Source organism: Beta vulgaris, chromosome 9 (assembly GCF_026745355.1).
Source record: "Beta vulgaris subsp. vulgaris cultivar EL10 chromosome 9, EL10.2, whole genome shotgun sequence".
NCBI classification, from domain to species: domain Eukaryota; kingdom Viridiplantae; phylum Streptophyta; class Magnoliopsida; order Caryophyllales; family Amaranthaceae; genus Beta; species Beta vulgaris.
This window is the reverse complement of record NC_079210.1, coordinates 15,873,285-15,893,132: the sequence shown is the minus strand read 5'-3', so window position 1 is coordinate 15,893,132 and position 19,848 is coordinate 15,873,285. Positions and strand designations below refer to the sequence as shown.

Sequence of the window (19,848 nt, the reverse complement as noted above, 5' to 3'; positions counted from 1 at the left end):
CTTCTTTTGCTGCGCAACCACGGTATCACTCAATTCTTCATAAGACTTACATAGTATCAGTTTTGGCATCCAAAGTCCAATGAAGATGATTGTAAAATTTTATCATTGTTGTGCAGGAAGGCAGACTTCATTAACCCAGTTATGTCATCCGGATTTTCCTGTTCCTTACCCTTGGAACTAGAGGCAGAGGGGGATGTTGTGAAGGAACTGGGAGGTTTGAGTGGAAGGCTCATCTGTTCCAGGAATGGAAACAGAAGGTGAAGGGTGATAAATGGGAGGAAGAAATGGTGGTGTGGGTGGAAGAGTTGTGGAGGTGGAAGCAAAAGGATTTGGTCCTTTTATTTCATCCTTCAACTGCTCAAAACTGAAGGAACAGAGAAGGACGAAGGTGAAATGGAGGGTATTTTTGTGAAGGAACAGAGAGTTTGGGAGATGGTGGAGTAGTGTTCCTTGAGAGTGAGGGTACCTGTTCCTCATTATCCGAAAGGACTAAAGGAGAGTCCTCATTGGAAGGAACAGGAACAGGAGCAATTTTTCGACGAGTGCTCTTTCTCACTCTCAAAGGAACAGAGGGTTTAGGCTTAGTGGCAATGTGTTTGCGCCTCTTAGGTTTTGTTCCTCGGTTAGGAACAGGAACAGGTTATCCAAATTACATCATTCCTCTTCTAATCAGTTGAGGCAGTTTTCTTTTTCCTGAGGAACTGGAACCATTTTCCTTGAATGAGAACACCTTCTTGGACAGACAAGCCAAGTCCATTTAGGGTCTTCTCATTCAAGATGTTCCCTTGTTTGATCCTATGGTGGTCCAACCCGAAAGTCTTACTTCAAAGTGATGAAGTAAAGAAGTTATAGGCACCGTACCAATCACACAATGTTCTCAATACAGGATTAAATGTTGAATGAAGAGGGAAGGGAATTGATTTGTATGTGGTGGTCAAGCAAAACATGTAACACATATCCAAGAGACCCACTTCATTCCTCTTTTCAGTTCGAGGAATGAGTGCTCTCCAAACCAAGTTAAACAATACTTTGTGAAGGGGAGAGAGTAGGTTATGGTTAATTTGTTTTGGCCAGCTGTTCCTCCAAAATATTCTAAGATTTTGTCTTGAGGAAAATTCGGAAAGGAAACAGTTCCTTTCCTTTTAAAATACAAATCAGTTCCTTTGCAAGGAACTTCCCATACTTTGCTTAAAGTTGCTTGATTAAACCTTATTTTCTTGCCTCTAACTTCAGTTGTGCAAGTTCCATTAGTATTAACAAAATTTGCACAAAACTCGTCCATAGCTAGAGGAACAAGAGCATTATTAAAGGCGAATTCAAACAAGAATTCCATGCCTTGTTCCTTTAGAATGGTTAATTCTAGAAATTCAATTTTATTTGCCCATTCTAAATCGACGCAAAAGCCCAAGACATACCTAGATTCACTTCGTTCGACCCTTTTCTTGGAAGACGAAGAAACAGTTCCTTTGGAAGGAACAGGTGCAGTTTCTTCTTCTTCCCCCTGAGATTGTTCCGGGGTTTCTTCTTCATCATCTTCCCCAATCAATTTCTTCTTCTCATGCTCCTTCTAGGAGATTCTAATTGCTGTTCCTCTATGGGGTTTTCTTGAATTATGTCGGTTTCAAGGGTTTTAGTTGGAGATGAAGAAATTTCCATTTTTGAAGTGTCGGTTGTTTTTGGTGTTGGAAAAGGTGAGTTTCTTGAAGTTTTTGCCATGATTTATGAAGGTTTGGAGGTTTTTATGGAGTATCAAAGGGTGTGATCAGGTTTCGGATTTGTGAAGATGAAGCGTTTGAGAGGAACACGGTTTCCTTAGATGAATTGAAGAAGGAAGTTTTGCATGTAATAGTAATTATGACACGCGGGAAAGAAATAAAGCAAAAAAATAAATAATAAAAGAAAGAAAACGAAAAGATAAAAAGAACCAAGATTTGATTAAACTGGTCCCCTTAATTTTTGGATTTTATCGGATTTTTCGGATTTTTATGAATTTTAATTTTTGAAAGATAATAAATGCTAAGGAACTTGTGCTATAGGAACAACTAATGCTACATCAATATCCTTCATACTATGCATGTTTCTTGACCTTAGGAACAGTAAGGGGAGTATTATGTGACATTTGTGAGTTGTTTAGTTTCTTTGACTTCATGGTTATGTTTTGCAACATTCCAATTTGCAATGGTCTTAGGCAATTAAACACAATTATTTTTAGCACACAAAGTCACTCAAATTGATTCAAACATGGGGGAATTGACATAGGAACAATCACTTAATTTTTATTAAGCCTAACTCAAGCCTTAATTTCTCATATCTATCTCTTTGCAAAGGCTTAGTTAGGATATCAGCAATCTGATAATCAGTTTGACAAAACTCAAGTTTGATCAAACCTTTTTCGACATTTTCTCTTAAAAAGTGATGTCTAATATGTATATGCTTTACTCTAGAATGATGCACTGGATCTTTAGATATACTTATAGCACTTGTATTGTCACAATAAATAGGAACACATTCAAAGTTTATTCCATAGTCACTAAGTTGTTGTTTTATCCAAAGCATTTGAGAGCAACATGCAGCAGCAGCTACATATTCTGCTTCAGCAGTGGATAAAGCAACTGTGTTTTGTTTCTTGGTACTCCAAGAAACTAAACTATGACCAAGGAATTGTGCCATACCTGAGGTGCTTTTCCTATTAACAAGATCTCCAGCATAATCTGCATCTGCATATCCTTTTAGTTCGAATGTATCACTTCTTGGATAGTAGAGTCCAAGATCATCTGTTCCTTTAAGGTATCTAAGAATTCTCTTCACAGCAGTGAGGTGAGACTCCTTTGGATTTGCTTGAAATCTAGCACACAAACCAACACTGAAAGCTATGTCTGGACGACTAGCAGTTAGATAAAAGTGAACCAATCATTCCTCTAATTTTGTTTGATCAACACTTGTTCCTATGGAGTCTTCATCTAATCTAGTTGAAGTTCCCATAGGAGTGTGATTTATCTTTGAATTTTCGAGGCCATATTTCTTTAATAGTTCCTTTATGTATTTTTGTTGGTGAACAATTATCCTTTTTCAGTTTGTTTGATTTGTAGTCCAAGAAAGAAATTTAACTCCCATCATACTCATTTCAAATTCATTGCTCATGAGATTTGAGAATTCTTTGCACAATGTTTCATTAGTAGCTCCGAATATGATGTCATCAACATATATTTGAACAAGCAAAATATCAGTTCCTTTAGATTTTAGGAACAAGGTTTTATCAACCTTTCCTCTTTTAAAGTTATTTTCTAAAAGGAACTTAGATAATCTCTCATACCATGATCTAGGTGCTTGTTTTAACCCATAAAGAGCTTTATCAAGCTTGTAGACATGATTTGGGAGATTGTTATTTTCGAAACCAGGGGGTTGTTCAACATATACATCTTCTTTTAGATAGCCATTTAAAAATGCACACTTAACATCCATTTGATATAATTTAAATCCCATGTAAGCAGCAAATGCAATTAAGATTCTAATGGCTTCTAATCTAGCTACAGGAGCAAAGGTTTCTTCATAATCAATTCCTTCTTGTTGGTTATAACCTTTTACTACAAGTCTAGCTTTGTTTCTTACAATGGTTCCATATTCATCTAGTTTGTTTCTAAACACCCATTTTAAGCCAATTACTTTTTGTTGTTTAGATGAAGGAACTAGATGCCATACCTTGTTTCTTTCAAACTCATTTAATTCAGCTTGCATTGCATAATCCAATCAGAGTCAGTTAAGGCTTCTTCATGATTTCTTGGTTCCATCATTGATAGGAACGCATGAAATGCACAAAAGTTCCTTAACTGAGATCTAGTTTGCGTACCTTTGGATATGTCGCTGATTATGAGTTCCACAGGATGTGACTTTTGTAATCTCCAAGGTTTTGGTTGAAACTCTCTTATAGGAACATGTTGTTCCTCATGAGTTCCTTGAGTGGATGAGGAACTCTGCTCAGTTGTTCCTCTGTTAGCCTCGGTGGACTCAGTTCCTTCATTTAGAGGAACAGGAGTATCTTCTCCTCCTTGAGGAACAGGAAATCTTGATCTCATTATTTTCGAATTCCTCGTTCCTTTCCTCTTTCACTTCTTCTTCTTCTTGTGAATCTGTGTTCCTTGACTAGGTTGTGCTAACCCTATCTCATAGTCATCAACCTGTATGCTTGGATTATGTTTGTCAGATTCATCAAAGATTACATGAATAGCTTTCTTCAACACACATAGTTCTCTTGTTATATACTCTATAAGCTTTACTATGTGAGGAGTATCCTAAAAATGTTGCTTCATCACTCCTTGCATCAAATTTTCCAAGATTATCTTTTCCATTATTATGCACATAACATTTGCATCCAAATGTTCTAAATAGGTGATATTTGGTTTCTTTCCAAAGTAAAGTTCATAAGGAGTTTTATTAATGATAGGTCTCATCATGGCACGATTAATTATGTGACAAGCAGTATTAACAGCTTCAGCCCAAAAGTTCCTTGGAAGTTCACTAGCAATTAACATGGTTCTAGACATTTCCTCCAAAGTTCTATTTTTCCTTTCTACAACACCATTTTGTTTGTGGTGTTCTAGGGGCAGAAAAATTATGATCTAGGCCATTATCTCTGCTTAGGTCATCAAATTTATAATTTTCGAATTCCTTGCCATGATCTGATCTAATGTGCATTATTTTATGTCCACTTAGGTTTTGAACTCTTTTAGCAAAGACAAGGAACTCATCATAAGTTTCATCTTTACTAGAGAGAAAAATAACCCAAGTGTACCTAGAGTAGTCATCTACAATCACAAGTACATACCTCTTTCCACTTCTGCTTTGAATTCTCATGGTCCACATAAGTCCATATGAATTAACTCTAATGGTTTAGTGGTACTTACAATCGTTTTAGATTTGAAAGAGGATCTTACTTGTTTACCTCGTGCACATGCATCACAAACTTGATCAATATGAAATTTTATAGATGGTAATCCTAAAACAAGGTCTTTTGATCTAAGTTTCTCAAGTAATGAAAAGCTAGCATGTCCTAGACGCTTGTGCCATAGAAGTGAATCATCTTCAATAACACTAAGACAAGTTAAATTGATTTGAGGAACAAGGTCTAGATCCACAATGTATGTGTTCCCTTTCCTTGTTCCTTCCAACATAACCTTCTTAGTTTTAATGTTGATGATTAAGCATTTTTCTTTATCAAATTTTACAGTATTTCCTTTGTCACAGAATTGAGAAATGCTTAATAGATTATGTTTTAGACCTTCAACTAAAAATACATTTTCAATGGAGTGTAATGGTGACTTACCGACCTTACCCATAGAACAATGTTACCTTTCTTATTATCACCAAATGTTACACTGCCACCTTCATAGGTTGTGAGTGAGAGAAACTTCGTTTTGTCTCCTGTCATGTGCTTGGAACAACCACTATCGAGATACCAAGTGTTGTTCCCCCTCACTCCAACCTGCAAAAATCAACTAGTTGTTAGTTGAAGGAACCCCATCTTTCGTGGGTTCCTGTTCTTGACTAGGATTTGTTTTGACAACCCATTTTTTCTTACTTATTGTCACATTTTTCCCAATCATCTCAGATTTTAGTTGACATTGATTTATGTAATGACCTACCTTGCCACAATACATACAGAACTTATCACTAGGTAGATCAACATATTTCTTTGTCTTGTTCCTTTTCTTGTAGTTTTCAAAACCAAGACCTTCCTTCCTTTTGGTCTGTGGTTTCTCAATCCACTTAGGAACTTTCATGATTTTGCCTCTGTTCCTTGCGACAACCAGTTCCTTTTTAAGATTACAGATCTGTTCCTTTAAAATATTTTTCTCTTTATTTATTTTTTCAATCTCAGATCTGTATCCTTTCAAAGGGGTTGATCTTATATCAAAGGAACTCAGAACAGGGACAAATTCCTTCAAGTGTGAAATCTCTAAATTAATTAGATAATTTTCATTTTTCAAACTCTCATAACATTCTTTGATTTTTAAGTTTTTATCAAACAAATCAAAAAATCTAGTTTCGACATCAGTTCTCATTTTCTTAAGCCATTCTATGTGTTCCTTGCAAACCTTTAAGGCTTGTTCCGTTTGTTCACTTCACGTTCATCTCTACATTCAAGAATTGCATCATAAAGAAGATCATATATTTCAGTCCTAGTTTTACCATCTAGTTCTGACTCAAGTCCATGTTGACTTACCTCAATTTTTCTTCATCTTCTTTTTCGTCGATGTTTGCCATAGGCAAAGGTTTGCTGTTTCTTCAGTTGGTTGTTCCTCTTCTTCTTCCGTCTCTGAATCTCCCCAAGCAGCTATCATAGCTTTGCGCACATTTGCCTTAGAGAAAGGTGCTTTTGATTCTTTGTTCCTTTCAGCAAAGCGTTCCTTGTTCCTTTCTTTGGTTTTGTCGTTTTCCCAAAGAGGACATTCTTTGATGAAGTGATCTGTACTTCCACATTTATGACAAGCAGCTTTGTTAGAAAATTTCTTAGTTTTACCTTTGAAGTTTCCATTCTTCATGTTCCTGTACATCTTTCGAAATTTTCGAACCATGAGGGCTGCTTCTTCTTCTTCAGAGTCCGAATCATCTTCATCATCTTTTTAGAGCAATTGATTTTGATTTGGAGCTTTCACCATATTCAGTATCAAGGTGAAGCTCATGAGTCATAAGTGACCCTGCCAGCTGTTCTAAGTTGAACTTAGTGAAGTCTTTTGTTTCTTGAAGAGCGTGACTTTAGCCATCCATCTGTCCTTAGGAAGACTCCTAAGAACCTTTCGAACCTGTTCCTCAGATGAAATAAACTTTCCAAGAGAAGCCAACTCATTTATAATGTTAGTAAAACGAGTAAACATGTCTCGGATGCTTTCTTTGGATTTCATGCAGAACAGTTCATATTGATTCATAAGTAAATCAATTTTCGATCTTTTAACTTCATTAGTTCCTTCGTGGGTTACTTCTAGTAAATCCCATATTTGCTTTGCGGATTTGCATCCCATGATCCTATTATGTTCATGGGGTCCAAGTCCACAATGCAATAGTTTAATAGCCATGGCATTTACTTCCATTTTTTCAAAATCAGATTTATCATAATCAGAGAGGGGTTTAAGAGTTACCTCATTTTTGTCATTTGTAGTTGTGACTTCGAAATCACCAACTTCAATGACTCTCCATACCTGATAGTTTTCAGCCTTGATGAATATCTCCATGCGGTTCTTCCAATAGTTGTAGTACTTCCCATTGAACATAGGAGGCCTTTGAGTGGAATAACCTTCTTCAAGTTTCTCGGTGGTATTCATTGTTCCTTGGATCTTTTCCTCAATAGGGTTTCCTATCTTACGTGAGTTCTAGCTCTGATACCAATTGTTATTTCCCTAGGAACACTACAAGAGGGGGGGTGAATTGTAGGTGTAGAAATAAACGTAACTTTTTGCGGAAATTAAAACTTAAACGAATAAACAAGCTAAAGGAACACAAGGGATTTTTACGAGGAAAAACTTCTTGGGCCCAACAAGAAGAAACAACCTCGACCACTAGGGATTTTAAACTCAACACTTTCACTAATTAGGCCAAACAACTCTGTTACAACCTAATTCTAACTCGAGCCCTACCTTGAGTTCCTAAACTCAAGTTCCTGAACCACTGTTCCCTTAACAGCAGTTCCTCTCAACTTCACTCGAAGTTTTCTCACACATACAAGCTTCACTCAAAGCCTTTCTCTTACAGAACTTCACTCAAAGTTCCCTTACCCCAAAAACCAAAATACAATTGATCGAAATAAGCTTAGTGGAATTAGAGTAAGAAGGCAAAGAACAAATGGCTATTATGAGAGAATGAAGGCACTGACACTTAATAAGTTAAACTCACTTAATTACTTAGTCAGACACATTTGGAACTTATCTAGACTTCTATATTTATAGTGTTAATCATGAAGAACGTGGGATTAATGTTAGAGTACACGTTTTAATCCATTTACCCATGATGTTCCTTCCCCTAAGGAACACGTTTTACATCATGTCCCATGATCCCATGAACTATAAATGAACGTGGATAAAATGCAGCCATTACTCCTAAATAATAGGAGTTCCTTCAACATTATCCGAAAATCAGTTTTTATAAACTCTTTTTATCTTTAAATCTGAATTTCTAATCTTTAAGAAAATAATATCTTTGAAATAAAATCTTTCTAACAACCGGATATTTATTTTCTTATTTTCCGAAAAATAATATCTTTCCAAAACAGATTTTCTTTTTAAAAACTGATTTTATCATTTGAAATTAGAAATAACTAATTTCCTATAATCTAGGCATGACTTACTCCATTATCTTTTAACCGTTACACTAAGTACACGCCTAAGTCTAGTTCCTTATATTAGTTCAGTTCCTTTAACATATTTACTAAGTGCCACTGAGTTTGTTCCTTACAAGGAACAAACGCTTCATTCTCAAATATTCTGCCACAGTTCCTTACCATTCTTTCTTTGTTCCTTTACATTGGAACTAGAAAATAAAACGCCTAGCTTCTATTATTCTTGATCCAATGCTTGCTCCAGTATCAACATAGAAACTTCTTTACTTAGCCTTTGAAATCCTCTCTTGACTTCTTCATTGACTTTGTATTCTTCCAGTTCCTTGCATTGATACCTTAGACACCATACACTTAAATAATTCATTAGTTCACTACTTAGTTTGTTCCTTTGTTTCTTTGTCATTATCAAAACTAGGGTTCAGCACGTTTCAACTCTACTAGTTCCATGTTTAAAAAATAATTTTCATTTTTGACCTTTTCGAAAGCTTCTTGTATACTTTAGTTTTTATCAAAAAGGTCAAAGAATCGTTTTTCAATATCGATTTTTAAAGAATAAAGCCAATTTGAATGTTTCTTAGTGACTTTTAAGGCATATTCTAATTGATCCTTTTTAACACACATAGCCTTAAAATCATCTAAGCTTTCGAGAAGTACTTTCACAAGTTGGCTTTTGTTAAGTTTTGTAAGCTCTTCTTCTATAGTGTTAGGACATACCTTGGTATTAGATGACTCTCCTTCATCTTCAGTTTTGGCCATGAGACATAGGTGAACAGTTTCTTTTTCTGCATGTTCCTGCTCCTCTTCAGAAGCAGATTCTCCCCATGTAGCAACCATGGCTATCTTCATCTCTGTTTACGAAAAAGGTTTTGGCTGATCCTTGTTTCTTTCTTTGAATTTGCCTTTACCCTTTTCGCTATCCCATTGAGGACACTCTTTGATAAAGTGGTCTGGACTTCTACACTTGTGACAACTTAATTTGGTAGGCTTCCTTGCGGCCTTCCCTTTATGGTTCTTGTTAAAGATTTTCTTGAATCTTCGCACGATCATAGCAGCTTCTTCGTCATCTGTCTCTGACTCTTCTTGATCATCTATTTGAGAGCCAGAGCCTTCGGTCTCATATAGCATCTTATTCATGAGTTCCTATATGTAATTCATGGGTCGTCAAGGAACCTACCAACTACTCTACATTGAATGTAGTGAAATCTTTTGTTTCCAATAAGGCAGTTACTTTAGCCATCCACTTCTCATCCTGGGGAAGACTCCTTATAACCTTTTGAACTTGTTCCTCTAGAGTAATGATTTTTCCAAGAGACTCAAGTTCATTTATGATGTTTGAAAAGCGAGTTAGCATTTCTTGAACAGGCTCTTTTTGTTTCATTTGAAATAATTCATACTTATGCATGAGCATGTCGATCTTTTCATTTCACTTTGCTTGTTCCTTCATGCGTAACTTGAAGGAATTCTCGCATCTGCTTTGCTGTCTTGCACCCCATGATTCGGTTGTGTTCAAGAGGACCAAGGCCATGGTAGAGTAACTTTTTAGCTAAGTTGTTCATCTCTATTTTGTCGAAATCTTCTTTATCAAATTCTTCTAGGGGTTTTAGGATTAACTTCCCTTTATCATATTTCTTAGTAACTTCGAAGTCACCAATCTCAATTACTCTCCATACTTCATAATTTTCAGCTTTTTTGAAAATCTCCATATGATTTTTCTAGTATGGATAGTGCTTCCCATTAAACATGGGAGGACACTGAGTAGATTATCCTTCATCGAGTTTTTGACCTGTAGCGTTTATGGTACCAGGTACTAGCTCCTCAGGGTTAACTGATGTTTAGAGGTACTAGGCTCTGATACCAATTGGTGTTCTTGTATGAAGACTAAACCAACTACAAGAGAGGGGGGTAAATTTTAGTTGAGGGAAATTTACGAATTTATAAGGCGGAATTGAAATAACTTTAAAACTTAAGATAAAAGACATAGGAAAATTTACAAGGAAAACTTCATAAGCCCAATAGGAAGAAAAATATTGACCCTAAGGGATTTTAATCTCAACTTTCTTTAATGGAATAGGCCAAAAGTATTTCTCTTTACAACCTAACACGGACCTCCTCTATTCCTCTAGTAACTTGTTTCCAGTCACTTAGTTCCCCTTGAACTGACGACACTCACTTTGACTTCACTATAAATCTTCTCTTTTCTCTCGTTTTTTTCTCTTTTTATCTCAAGGATATTCTCAGAATTTTTTTTTCTCTCACCCAAACACTTAGAATATTACAAGTGAAAGCAGAAGAAGAAAAATACAGAAAAAAAATTCTCAATAATAATTGACTTTTCGAGCTAGAAAGTTATATCTTTTTCTTCGACTAATCTTCTTCTTATATAGCTGTTGTAATTGACCATCTTCTACCGGAATTTTATTACTCCATGATCTCCTAATTTCATGCTTGTAATATCGTGGAGATCTCATGACCAAAATTGCTGCGCATATTCCACAAATATAGCAACGGTAAATAACATCTCCCACTATCTGTTAGTGGAGAGGAATTCTAGCAGGTAGTTACTTGCGCTTAGCCGGTTGTTACGAACGTTAGAGATCTTCAATGAAGTGGTTCTTCCTTTTATGCGCCACTTCATCCAACCAACTTGTCGAGCAATTGTTTACTTTAATGTGAGCTTTAACTGTAAAGCAACAATAACAATAGCCATATCTAATAACTAAGAATCTTTTATACAAAAATTCAAAGTTAATAGATCATTGAATACACCTTGTAATTCTAAGTGTATAAAAGCAATATCTTGATTTAGATTATCAAAATCTTTCTATACTAGATATATAAAAGAAACATGACAATATTTTTCATGTTTTATAATTTCTAAAATAATACAATATTTGACATCATCAAAACATGGAATACAACATCTCTCAAATTCCTTCCCTAATCCCGATTCCATATCACCTTCAATTCTTCAGGTTATTCCTTCAATTCTTTCTTTCTCTATTACACTGAAAGCCTCCTCAAACGCCTAACCTCCCTCTACATCTCCTCCACTCCCTTTTCTCTTTCCTCCACTGCCCTAGGCTGCTCCACAACCCTCTTCTCTCAACATCTACGCTAGTAGAATAATCGTTAATTGCGGCGGTTTACCCATACGCAGCAATAAACCGCGTCAAAATAAAAAAAAATTCGAAAATCAATCTGTTACTGTGGTTTTGGGTGGAAACCGCAGCAATATACCTCAATGGTAACATTTCAAACCGTGTTGACCACGTCTGACGATATATGTCGCTGCGGTTTCTTCCAAGAACCGCAATAATATATTAAATATTATTTTATAATATTTGAACCTATTACCGCGGTTCCTACAAAAAACTGCAGCAATAGGCTTTTTAAATTAATTATAGGAGGCAGCCACCCAGCTAGGTTTCTTTTTGAACCCATTGCGTCGTTTTCATTCTTTCGATCTCTAACTCCTTCCTCTTTCTCCTCACTGCGTCATCAGTTCAACTCACTCCTTCCTCTCTCTCCTCACTGCGTCATCAGTTCAACTCACTCCTTTCTCTCTCATACTCTCCATCATCTTCGTTCATTAGTTCTTCACTCACTACTCTCATCCTCTCACCCTCTATCTTCACTCACCACCAGCAGCTTCTCCAAGCACCCAACCGGTCTAAAACAACACATCCTAAAGTCGGGCCGCATCTCCTGTCACAAGAACGCATCCGCTCGCGTTCGTCCCCGCATCGGGTCGTTGCCGTCGCATAGAGACATTGTCCTACCTCGCGCTCGCCGCAGTGATTCAACAAATGTTGCCTGATTCTTCGTATCTTTCACTTCTTTTGTGTTCATGATTTTGATTTTGTTGAAAATTTCTAGATCTGATTTTTTTCCTTGCATGATTTCGATTTTTTAGAAAATTTCTATATCTGATTTTCGGTGCTCTTTGATTTTAATTTTGTAGAAAATTTCGTTTTCGATTTTATCCATTTTCTTATTTCGAAATTTTTATCCATTCTATTTTTTCAATTTTAAAAAAATTAGATATGATTTTAAACTTGTTTGTCATTTTTGTTTTATTGATTTTGTAATGCATCTACTTGTTTGAAAATTAGGACGGTTATTTTTACTTAGTAAAATTTTTTTTTTTTATAATCCTAAGGATTTGTTGTTTTCATGAACATGTTGGGTTACTTTGCGGATTTGGCAACCAGAAAATTATGAGGGGGCATTTGGTTCACAAAATATAGGTATGAGGTATGGGTTTAGAATGGGCTAAACCCATACCTAGTGTTTTGTTAGTAAAATTTTGATTTGAAAACCAATACCTTGAACCCATGAGGTATAGGGTTTAGAAATCCATGGGGGGAGGTGGGTTTCGCTCATACCAAATGTAGGTATCAAATTATTTAAGATAAAATATATTGCTGCACAATAATAATACGTCTTCATCTTCCTCCATGTGATACTGCCTGCCGAAGCCAACTCCAGGTACTCCATTGTTTTATCTTGTTTCTTCTACTGCATTTTCTTTTTGTCTATTAGGATACATTAGGATATTGATAGTTGATTTGTAACTCATATACTACATCTGAACCCATACTCCATTATTCATAAACATCATATTAATTTGGTTCACGCATACAGTGAAAAGTTGATTCATAAACATCATATTAATTCTACGATCTCCAACTGTGATTTTGCATACTTAACTAGTTAGGATACAGTAGGATATAATAGTTGATTCATAAACATAATATTAATTTGGTTCAAGTATACAGTGAAAAGTTGTAAACTCATACACTCCATTATTCTATCTAGTTATGTATTCGTTACAAATTCTCATAGTATACTGCAAATTCTCTCCAGCGATGTATTGGTTACAAATTTTAGTAAACTCATAATATACTGAAATTCTTGTGTGTTAGGTTCTGATATTAGTGTTATTTTTTTTTTACAGAATAATAAATGCTCTATATTATTTGTTGATGATAATAATACTATGTTTTTTTTTATAGAATAATAAGTGATCTTTATTATTTGTTGGTGATAATAGTGCTATATTTTATTTTTCACAAAATAATAAGTGCATATATATTATGTGGCAATTCTAAGTAGATGATTTAGTAATATATGACTATTAGTCTTGTAGAATTTCAGATTTATGCTTATCCTCTTTAATTCATTAAAGTTAACACTTACAACTACTTATAATTATGTGATGAAGTACAGAAATAATGTAGGAATGTGGTTTATTCTTGAGAGGGAGGAGGAGACAAAGGGAGCTACTTGTAACTTTATTGGTTATTATTAACACTGCAATTATCATGTATCTACTACTATGTAGTATAGGTGTAAATCTACGTAGAATGCACCTAAACACTGATAAAAAAAACGTCGTAGATTAGATGATTTGAATGCATTGATCAGGGATAATGATGTTGCTTGTAGAAGTGAATTGCGAATGAATAGACACGCATTTAGTGTACTTTGTCAGATGGTTAGGGATATTGGTAGATTACAAGGTACTCGAAATATGAGCTTAGAAGCGATAGTAGCTATGTTCTTGTATACATTTGCCCATCATAAGAAAATAGGTCACTAGGAACGTATTTTCTTAGGAGTGGAGAAAGTGTTAGTAGACAATTCAATCTTTATCTCCTTGCCGTTCTAAAGTTACATCATCATAAATACAAAAAACCTATCCCAATACCAGAGGATTGCGAAAACAACAGATGGAAAGATTTCAAGGTACATTTTGTAATAAAAAAAATATTTTTTTTAATTTATTAATAAATAACATTGTTGGACATCTAAGTATATAAATCTCTAAAAATTGTCTATTGTAGAATTGCTTAGGAGCCCTCGCAGGTTCATTTGTTAGAGTTCATGTAGCAAATGAGGAGAGGGGACGATATCGAACAAGAAAAGGTAACCTTGCAATGAATGTCTTAGGTGTATGCACACCAAATATGGAATTTGTGTTTGTCTTGCCTGGGTGGGAAGGTTCTGCACATGATGGTCGTGTTCTACGATATGCAATATCCAAACCTAATGGTTTAAAAGTGCCTCAAGGTAAAAATTATAAGAATAATATTATTATTTAACAATGATCCCCTCAACTAACTATATTAAAGTTAGTAATAAAACCCTTTTTTTGTATTTCAAGGTTGCTACTATTTAGTAGATGCTAGCTACATTAATTGTGAGGGATTTCTTGCACCTTATCGAGGACATTGCTATCACTTGGAAGAATGGGGGCATCGACAACCAGTAAGTGCAGAGGATTACTTCAACATGAAACATTCAAAAGCAAGAAATGTAATTGAGAGAAGTTTTGGCTTGTTAAAAGGAAGATGGGGAATTCTAAGAAGTCCTTCCTTTTTTCCAATCCACACCCAAGGTCGTCTAGTTAGTGTATGTGCTTTATTACATAATTTGATTCGAAAATGCATGGCCACAGATCTTAAAGTTGTCCGGTTCCGAGAGTGACAGTTCCGAGAGTGATGAAAGTGATGATGAAGTTGATTATAGCACTCAAGCTCAATCATCAAATACTTGGACTACATTTAGGAACAACTTAGCACAAACTTTGTTTAACTCATGGAGAGCTAGATTAGCCTAGATAGGCAGACATGGTGTTTGTTGTTTTATTTATCTTTTTTTGTAATTCTCATAATATTTGGTTTTTATTTAATGTTCTTGATATTTAATAATGTTGAATTCTAGGACTTCACGAAATGATATTGTTCTATTATGTTATTAATTTTATAATAAATTCTTTTTCATCATATACTTATTTAAGTATCATTTTGTTTAGTTATGTATATTTTCTTTTAATATTGTTTAGGATGGATGTAAATAATTAAGGTTTGATTGGTGGAAGGGGAAAGAACAAGCGTTTCTGGAAAAAAGAAGAAGAAGAAGCTTTGATTGATTGTTTGTTGGAATTGAGTGGTGACCAACAATGGAAAGGAGAAGGAGGTTTTAAGAATGGTTACCTTAATCAGTTGGAGCTAATGTTAAATACCAAGTTTCCTGGTTGTGGTATGAAAGTTGTTCCTCATATTGAATCAAAGTCCAAGTGGTTCAAAGACAAGTATGCAGTTGTCTTTGAAATGTTGAACAAAACATCAGGTTTTCAATGTGATGATCAAACTAAAATGATAAAATGTGAGAGACAATCTTATGATGACTTTTGCAAGGTAAATAATTGATTAAGCTCAATATTATATTTAAAAGTTTATAGTTGTGTTTTTACTAATTAATGTACATAATTAATTTTTTAGGCTCATCCTAAAGCTGTAGGATTGTGGGAAACTCCTTTCCCTTATCATGACAAGCTAGATGATATCTATGGTATTGACAGAGCAAACGGCCTTGCATCTGAGTTGCCAGAAGATTCTATCACCAACCTTGAAAAGGAGACTGTTAACCTTAATGATGATAACAGTGATGATGATATCTTTGATATATCTCAATCCCCTTCTTTAGCTGTAAATGATACTTCATCACAACCTCCTCCTGCCAAGAAAATGAAGAAAGAAAAGACTCCAAAAGGCAATGAGAAAAGAAAAGCTTCTCAATCTATAGATTTAACTTCTGTAGATCAGATGGCTACTGGATTCACGGGATTTATGAAGGATATGAGTAGTCACTTAGCAACTATAGCCAATGCCATGAGTACAACCCAAGAACGTGAAATAGAAGTGGTTGAACAAAAGAAGAGGTTGCTTTTAGATATAGCTAGTTTACCTGATATTACTCAAGTTGAAGCAATTAGAGGTGCGAGTTTGTTTTCATCAAATCCAAGCCAAATGGATGTTTTCTTTTCAAGTCGTAATGATGACTGGAAGAAAGAAGTGGTACTTGACTTATTAAGCCGTAATGCCTAATTTTTGTAGAACCATATTAAGTAGTTTTTTTGTTCTACAAATTTATTATGAGTAGACCTTTGTTAGAATTTTGGGAATAAGAGAATAATCTTGCCTATTGATTTGTCTTGTAGTTGTGAACATTTGTAGTTTGAAAGTTTGTTTTTAAAATAAAATAATTTTATTTAGATTATATGCTCTAATCTTCTAGTATTTTAAAATTTTACAATAATGATTTCGGATAATTAAAGAAGTTTAAAAACTGAAAAACATTAGAATTATTGTATAGCATTACGGTTGAATTATTCAAAACAAGACATAAGACAAAATAAAATAATATTAATTTCATTCTTGATTCCAGAGACATTGTAAACCAAACACCAGGTATGGGGATCATTTTCATTCCAGAACTGAACCAAACACATGGTATTAGGAATCAAGTTCCAACCCCATACCACTCTTATTTGATTCTTGATTCCAAACCCATACCAACCTACGAACCAAACGCTCCCTGAAGGATTTTGATGAACCTTGCACCAAGTATAAGGTTTTTCAAAACCTTTGTTGTATAATAGTGAAATACTCAAATCTTTTATGAATTTTGTAATTATGTTTCACTTTGCACACTTGGTAACCAAAAAATTATGTAATTATAGTTATTGTATAATACTCAAGTCAGAATCGTTGTTGTATATAGTGAAATAAATTCATGTGAACAGATATTATTTACTCAATTCTTTTGTGAATGAAGAACTTTTTGAATATATAGTCTTTTTTCACTTAAATTTAACATTCATTTGCAAAAAAATATACTTGTACTTGTTGCTGCAGTTTTGGGCAATAACCGCAGCAATAATTTGACTTGTTTAAGCTTCTCATATGCAATCCATCGCTGCGATTTTGGGCAACAACTGTAACAATAGGTAAAATACCTATTGATGCTCGATTGCGCCTTGATATGCGGCAGTACGAAATCCATCGCTTTAACTCGTTCAAAAATCACCAAGCATGCAATTCGTCGTCTTACAAGAAGACGTGGTGTGAAGTGTATCAATGGTCTGATCTATGAGGAGACATGTGCGTCCTTAAGATCTTATTGGATAATGTGATATGTGATGCTATCACTTACACTAAGCACGCTAGAAGGAAGGTTGTTACCGTCATGGATGTTGTCTATGCTCTTAAGAGACATGGAAAAATTTTGTACAGTTGAAAGATTCCGTACTTTTTAAGATTTTTTATGAACAAATTGGGAATATTTGGTGGTAGTTATAGTTTGTTTTCTTTATTGAATGTGAAAGAAAGGGCATTGAAGGGATTTTCTGAAGAATTAAAGGTGATTTGGAATTGGGATTAGGAAAGAAGTTGAGAGAAAAGAAGAAGAGAGGGGAAAAAAGGGCAAAAAAAAATGGAAAAAGAAAAGAAAATAATAAGACATTCAAGATTCCAATATTCCAGCAAAATATCCGACCACCGATAACATTTATGCTACACATTGCACTTTGAGTTAAAACTAGTATTAAGACTCGTGCATAATACACGGGAGTATTTATTGTTTTATTATATATTTAAAGAAAGTCACGTAATAACATTGACTTAACTTCCCATATTACATAAAATCATAAAACATAAAGTTTGAGTTGTGATGAACAAAAATTACAAATGAAATTTTCAAATCAATTTATATGATTGATGCGAACACTTTCTTGTAAACTGCGTTTGGCGTATTTGCATGCAAACAATGTTATTTATCAAACTGGAGGATCTTGAGACCTTTTTTGCTTGTAACTCATTTTTATCATTTTAATCTCAAGGAGGTAGTTGTCTAGATTTAAGACCCGTACATAATGCACGGGTGTATTTATTGCTTTATGACATCATTAAATTAAGTCACATGATAAGAACCAAACGAATTACACATTTTCATGAATTCTAAATGTAATTGTGGTAATGAGCACATAGTACAAATAAAAGAAAAAGCGTTTAACTCAAACTATATATTTGCAAACACTTCCTTGTAAACTATTTGTTGTACTTGTACGCACACCGTGTTCTTTATCAAAGGTGAGGATCTTGAGACCTTTTTTTTGCTCGTAACTCTGGACACGGCAACATAAAATTGACCATGGCTGAAAACAGGTCTTGGGAGATACAGGCCTACATGAGACAAAGATTGTCCTTGACTTTTATTTATAGTCATAGCAAAACAAACCATTAAAGGAAACTGACGTCGTCTCTGAAATCTTATAAGAAATTTCGTCGAGTCAGACGGAGTGAGTGTCATCCTTGCTATAAATACCTTTTCTCCGACATTACTTCCAGAAATAACAGTAGCTTCAATAACGTGATTGCCTAAATGTTTGATGACTAACCTCGTGCCATTACATAATTCGGATGTTTGATCAATATTTCTTATAAGCATAACTGGCGCACCAACCTTTAATCGTATGCTATGATTTGGGAGACCGTAGCATCTTATTGTATTGAGGAATTCAGTGGAGTATATTTCATGTACTCCAAAGTTACCCTCTTCTTTGCTTATAGCGTCCGAACTCAAATACACTTTCTCTTGTTTGTGAATGGTGAATAGAACATGATCATTGACTATCTCCACTATCTCATTCGTTGGCGCCAAAATTGCTCTTTCTTGGAAATATTTAGCTTCCCAAATATGGTCATGTAGGTTTGGATAAGTGCTATCAACAATTGATGAAATTCGATCGACATCTGGATCTATAAGAATTTCTTTTGCAACCTCAATTATGGCTTCGCCATCATTAGGACCTCCAGCCTTTCCGTCTCTTACGCTTAGTATCCACTCTGAAAATTCTCGCATTTCATCAACAGAAGATTTCGAAGAACCTTATTGAAGTCTCATATTGCGAGTAAGTGTTAGGACCTTACAAGAATCCCACAAGTAAGACGAATTAATGGTAGCAAACATGATATCTTGCCTCGTTCCCTTTGGTACAACTGGTAATATCTGTCGTAGATCACCACCGAACACCATAACTTTGCCCCCAGTCAATGCATGTCCTCCCTATCAACATACCTCATTATGTCCCTCAAACTTCTATCAAGTGCTTCGAAACAATACTTATGCATCATGGGCGCTTCATCCCATATAATAAGTTTTGTCGTGTTAAGAAGATCAGCCAAATCCGACCCAGGACGAATGCCGGCACATGTAGAATTCTCAGTTACATTCAAAGAGATACCGAATCTCGAAAGCGGCGTTCTTCCTCGTGGAAGGAGGAGAGAAGCAATTCCACTCGAAGCTACAGGCAATACAATTTTTCCCATCTTCCTTATTGCGGAACATAATGTCTTCCAGACATATGTTTTTCCGGTCACCTCGTAGCTGTAGACCAAAAACACATCTCCTTCTTGACTCGACACAGCATCCATTACTTTCCGATAAACAATGGACTGCTCATCAGTTAGAGTTCTCCGCGTGACTGACTTGAGAATTGTTGAACTTCAAACCACGTGTCTCTTAGATCTAAGTTGACTTTGTGATTGTACCAAATCCAAAATGTCTCCTGAAGACATACCACTTCTTATAATTGAACTTTTTTTATAGCCATAATTTTCAACTTGATTATGTAATAGAGACATATATTTTAATTATATTTATATATATACCTCCAG

General features: G+C 35.0%; 1 protein-coding gene across 1 annotated transcript; it reads right to left on the bottom strand.

The window, feature by feature from the left end:
• Positions 1–18,298: 18,298 nt before the first annotated feature.
• LOC109136006 (uncharacterized) lies at positions 18,299–19,033 on the bottom strand (the record flags this gene model as incomplete). Its single annotated transcript, XM_019251606.2, has 1 exon — positions 18,299–19,033. A coding segment is annotated over exon 1 (735 nt), but the record flags the coding sequence as incomplete, so codon positions are not given.
• Positions 19,034–19,848: the final 815 nt, after the last annotated feature.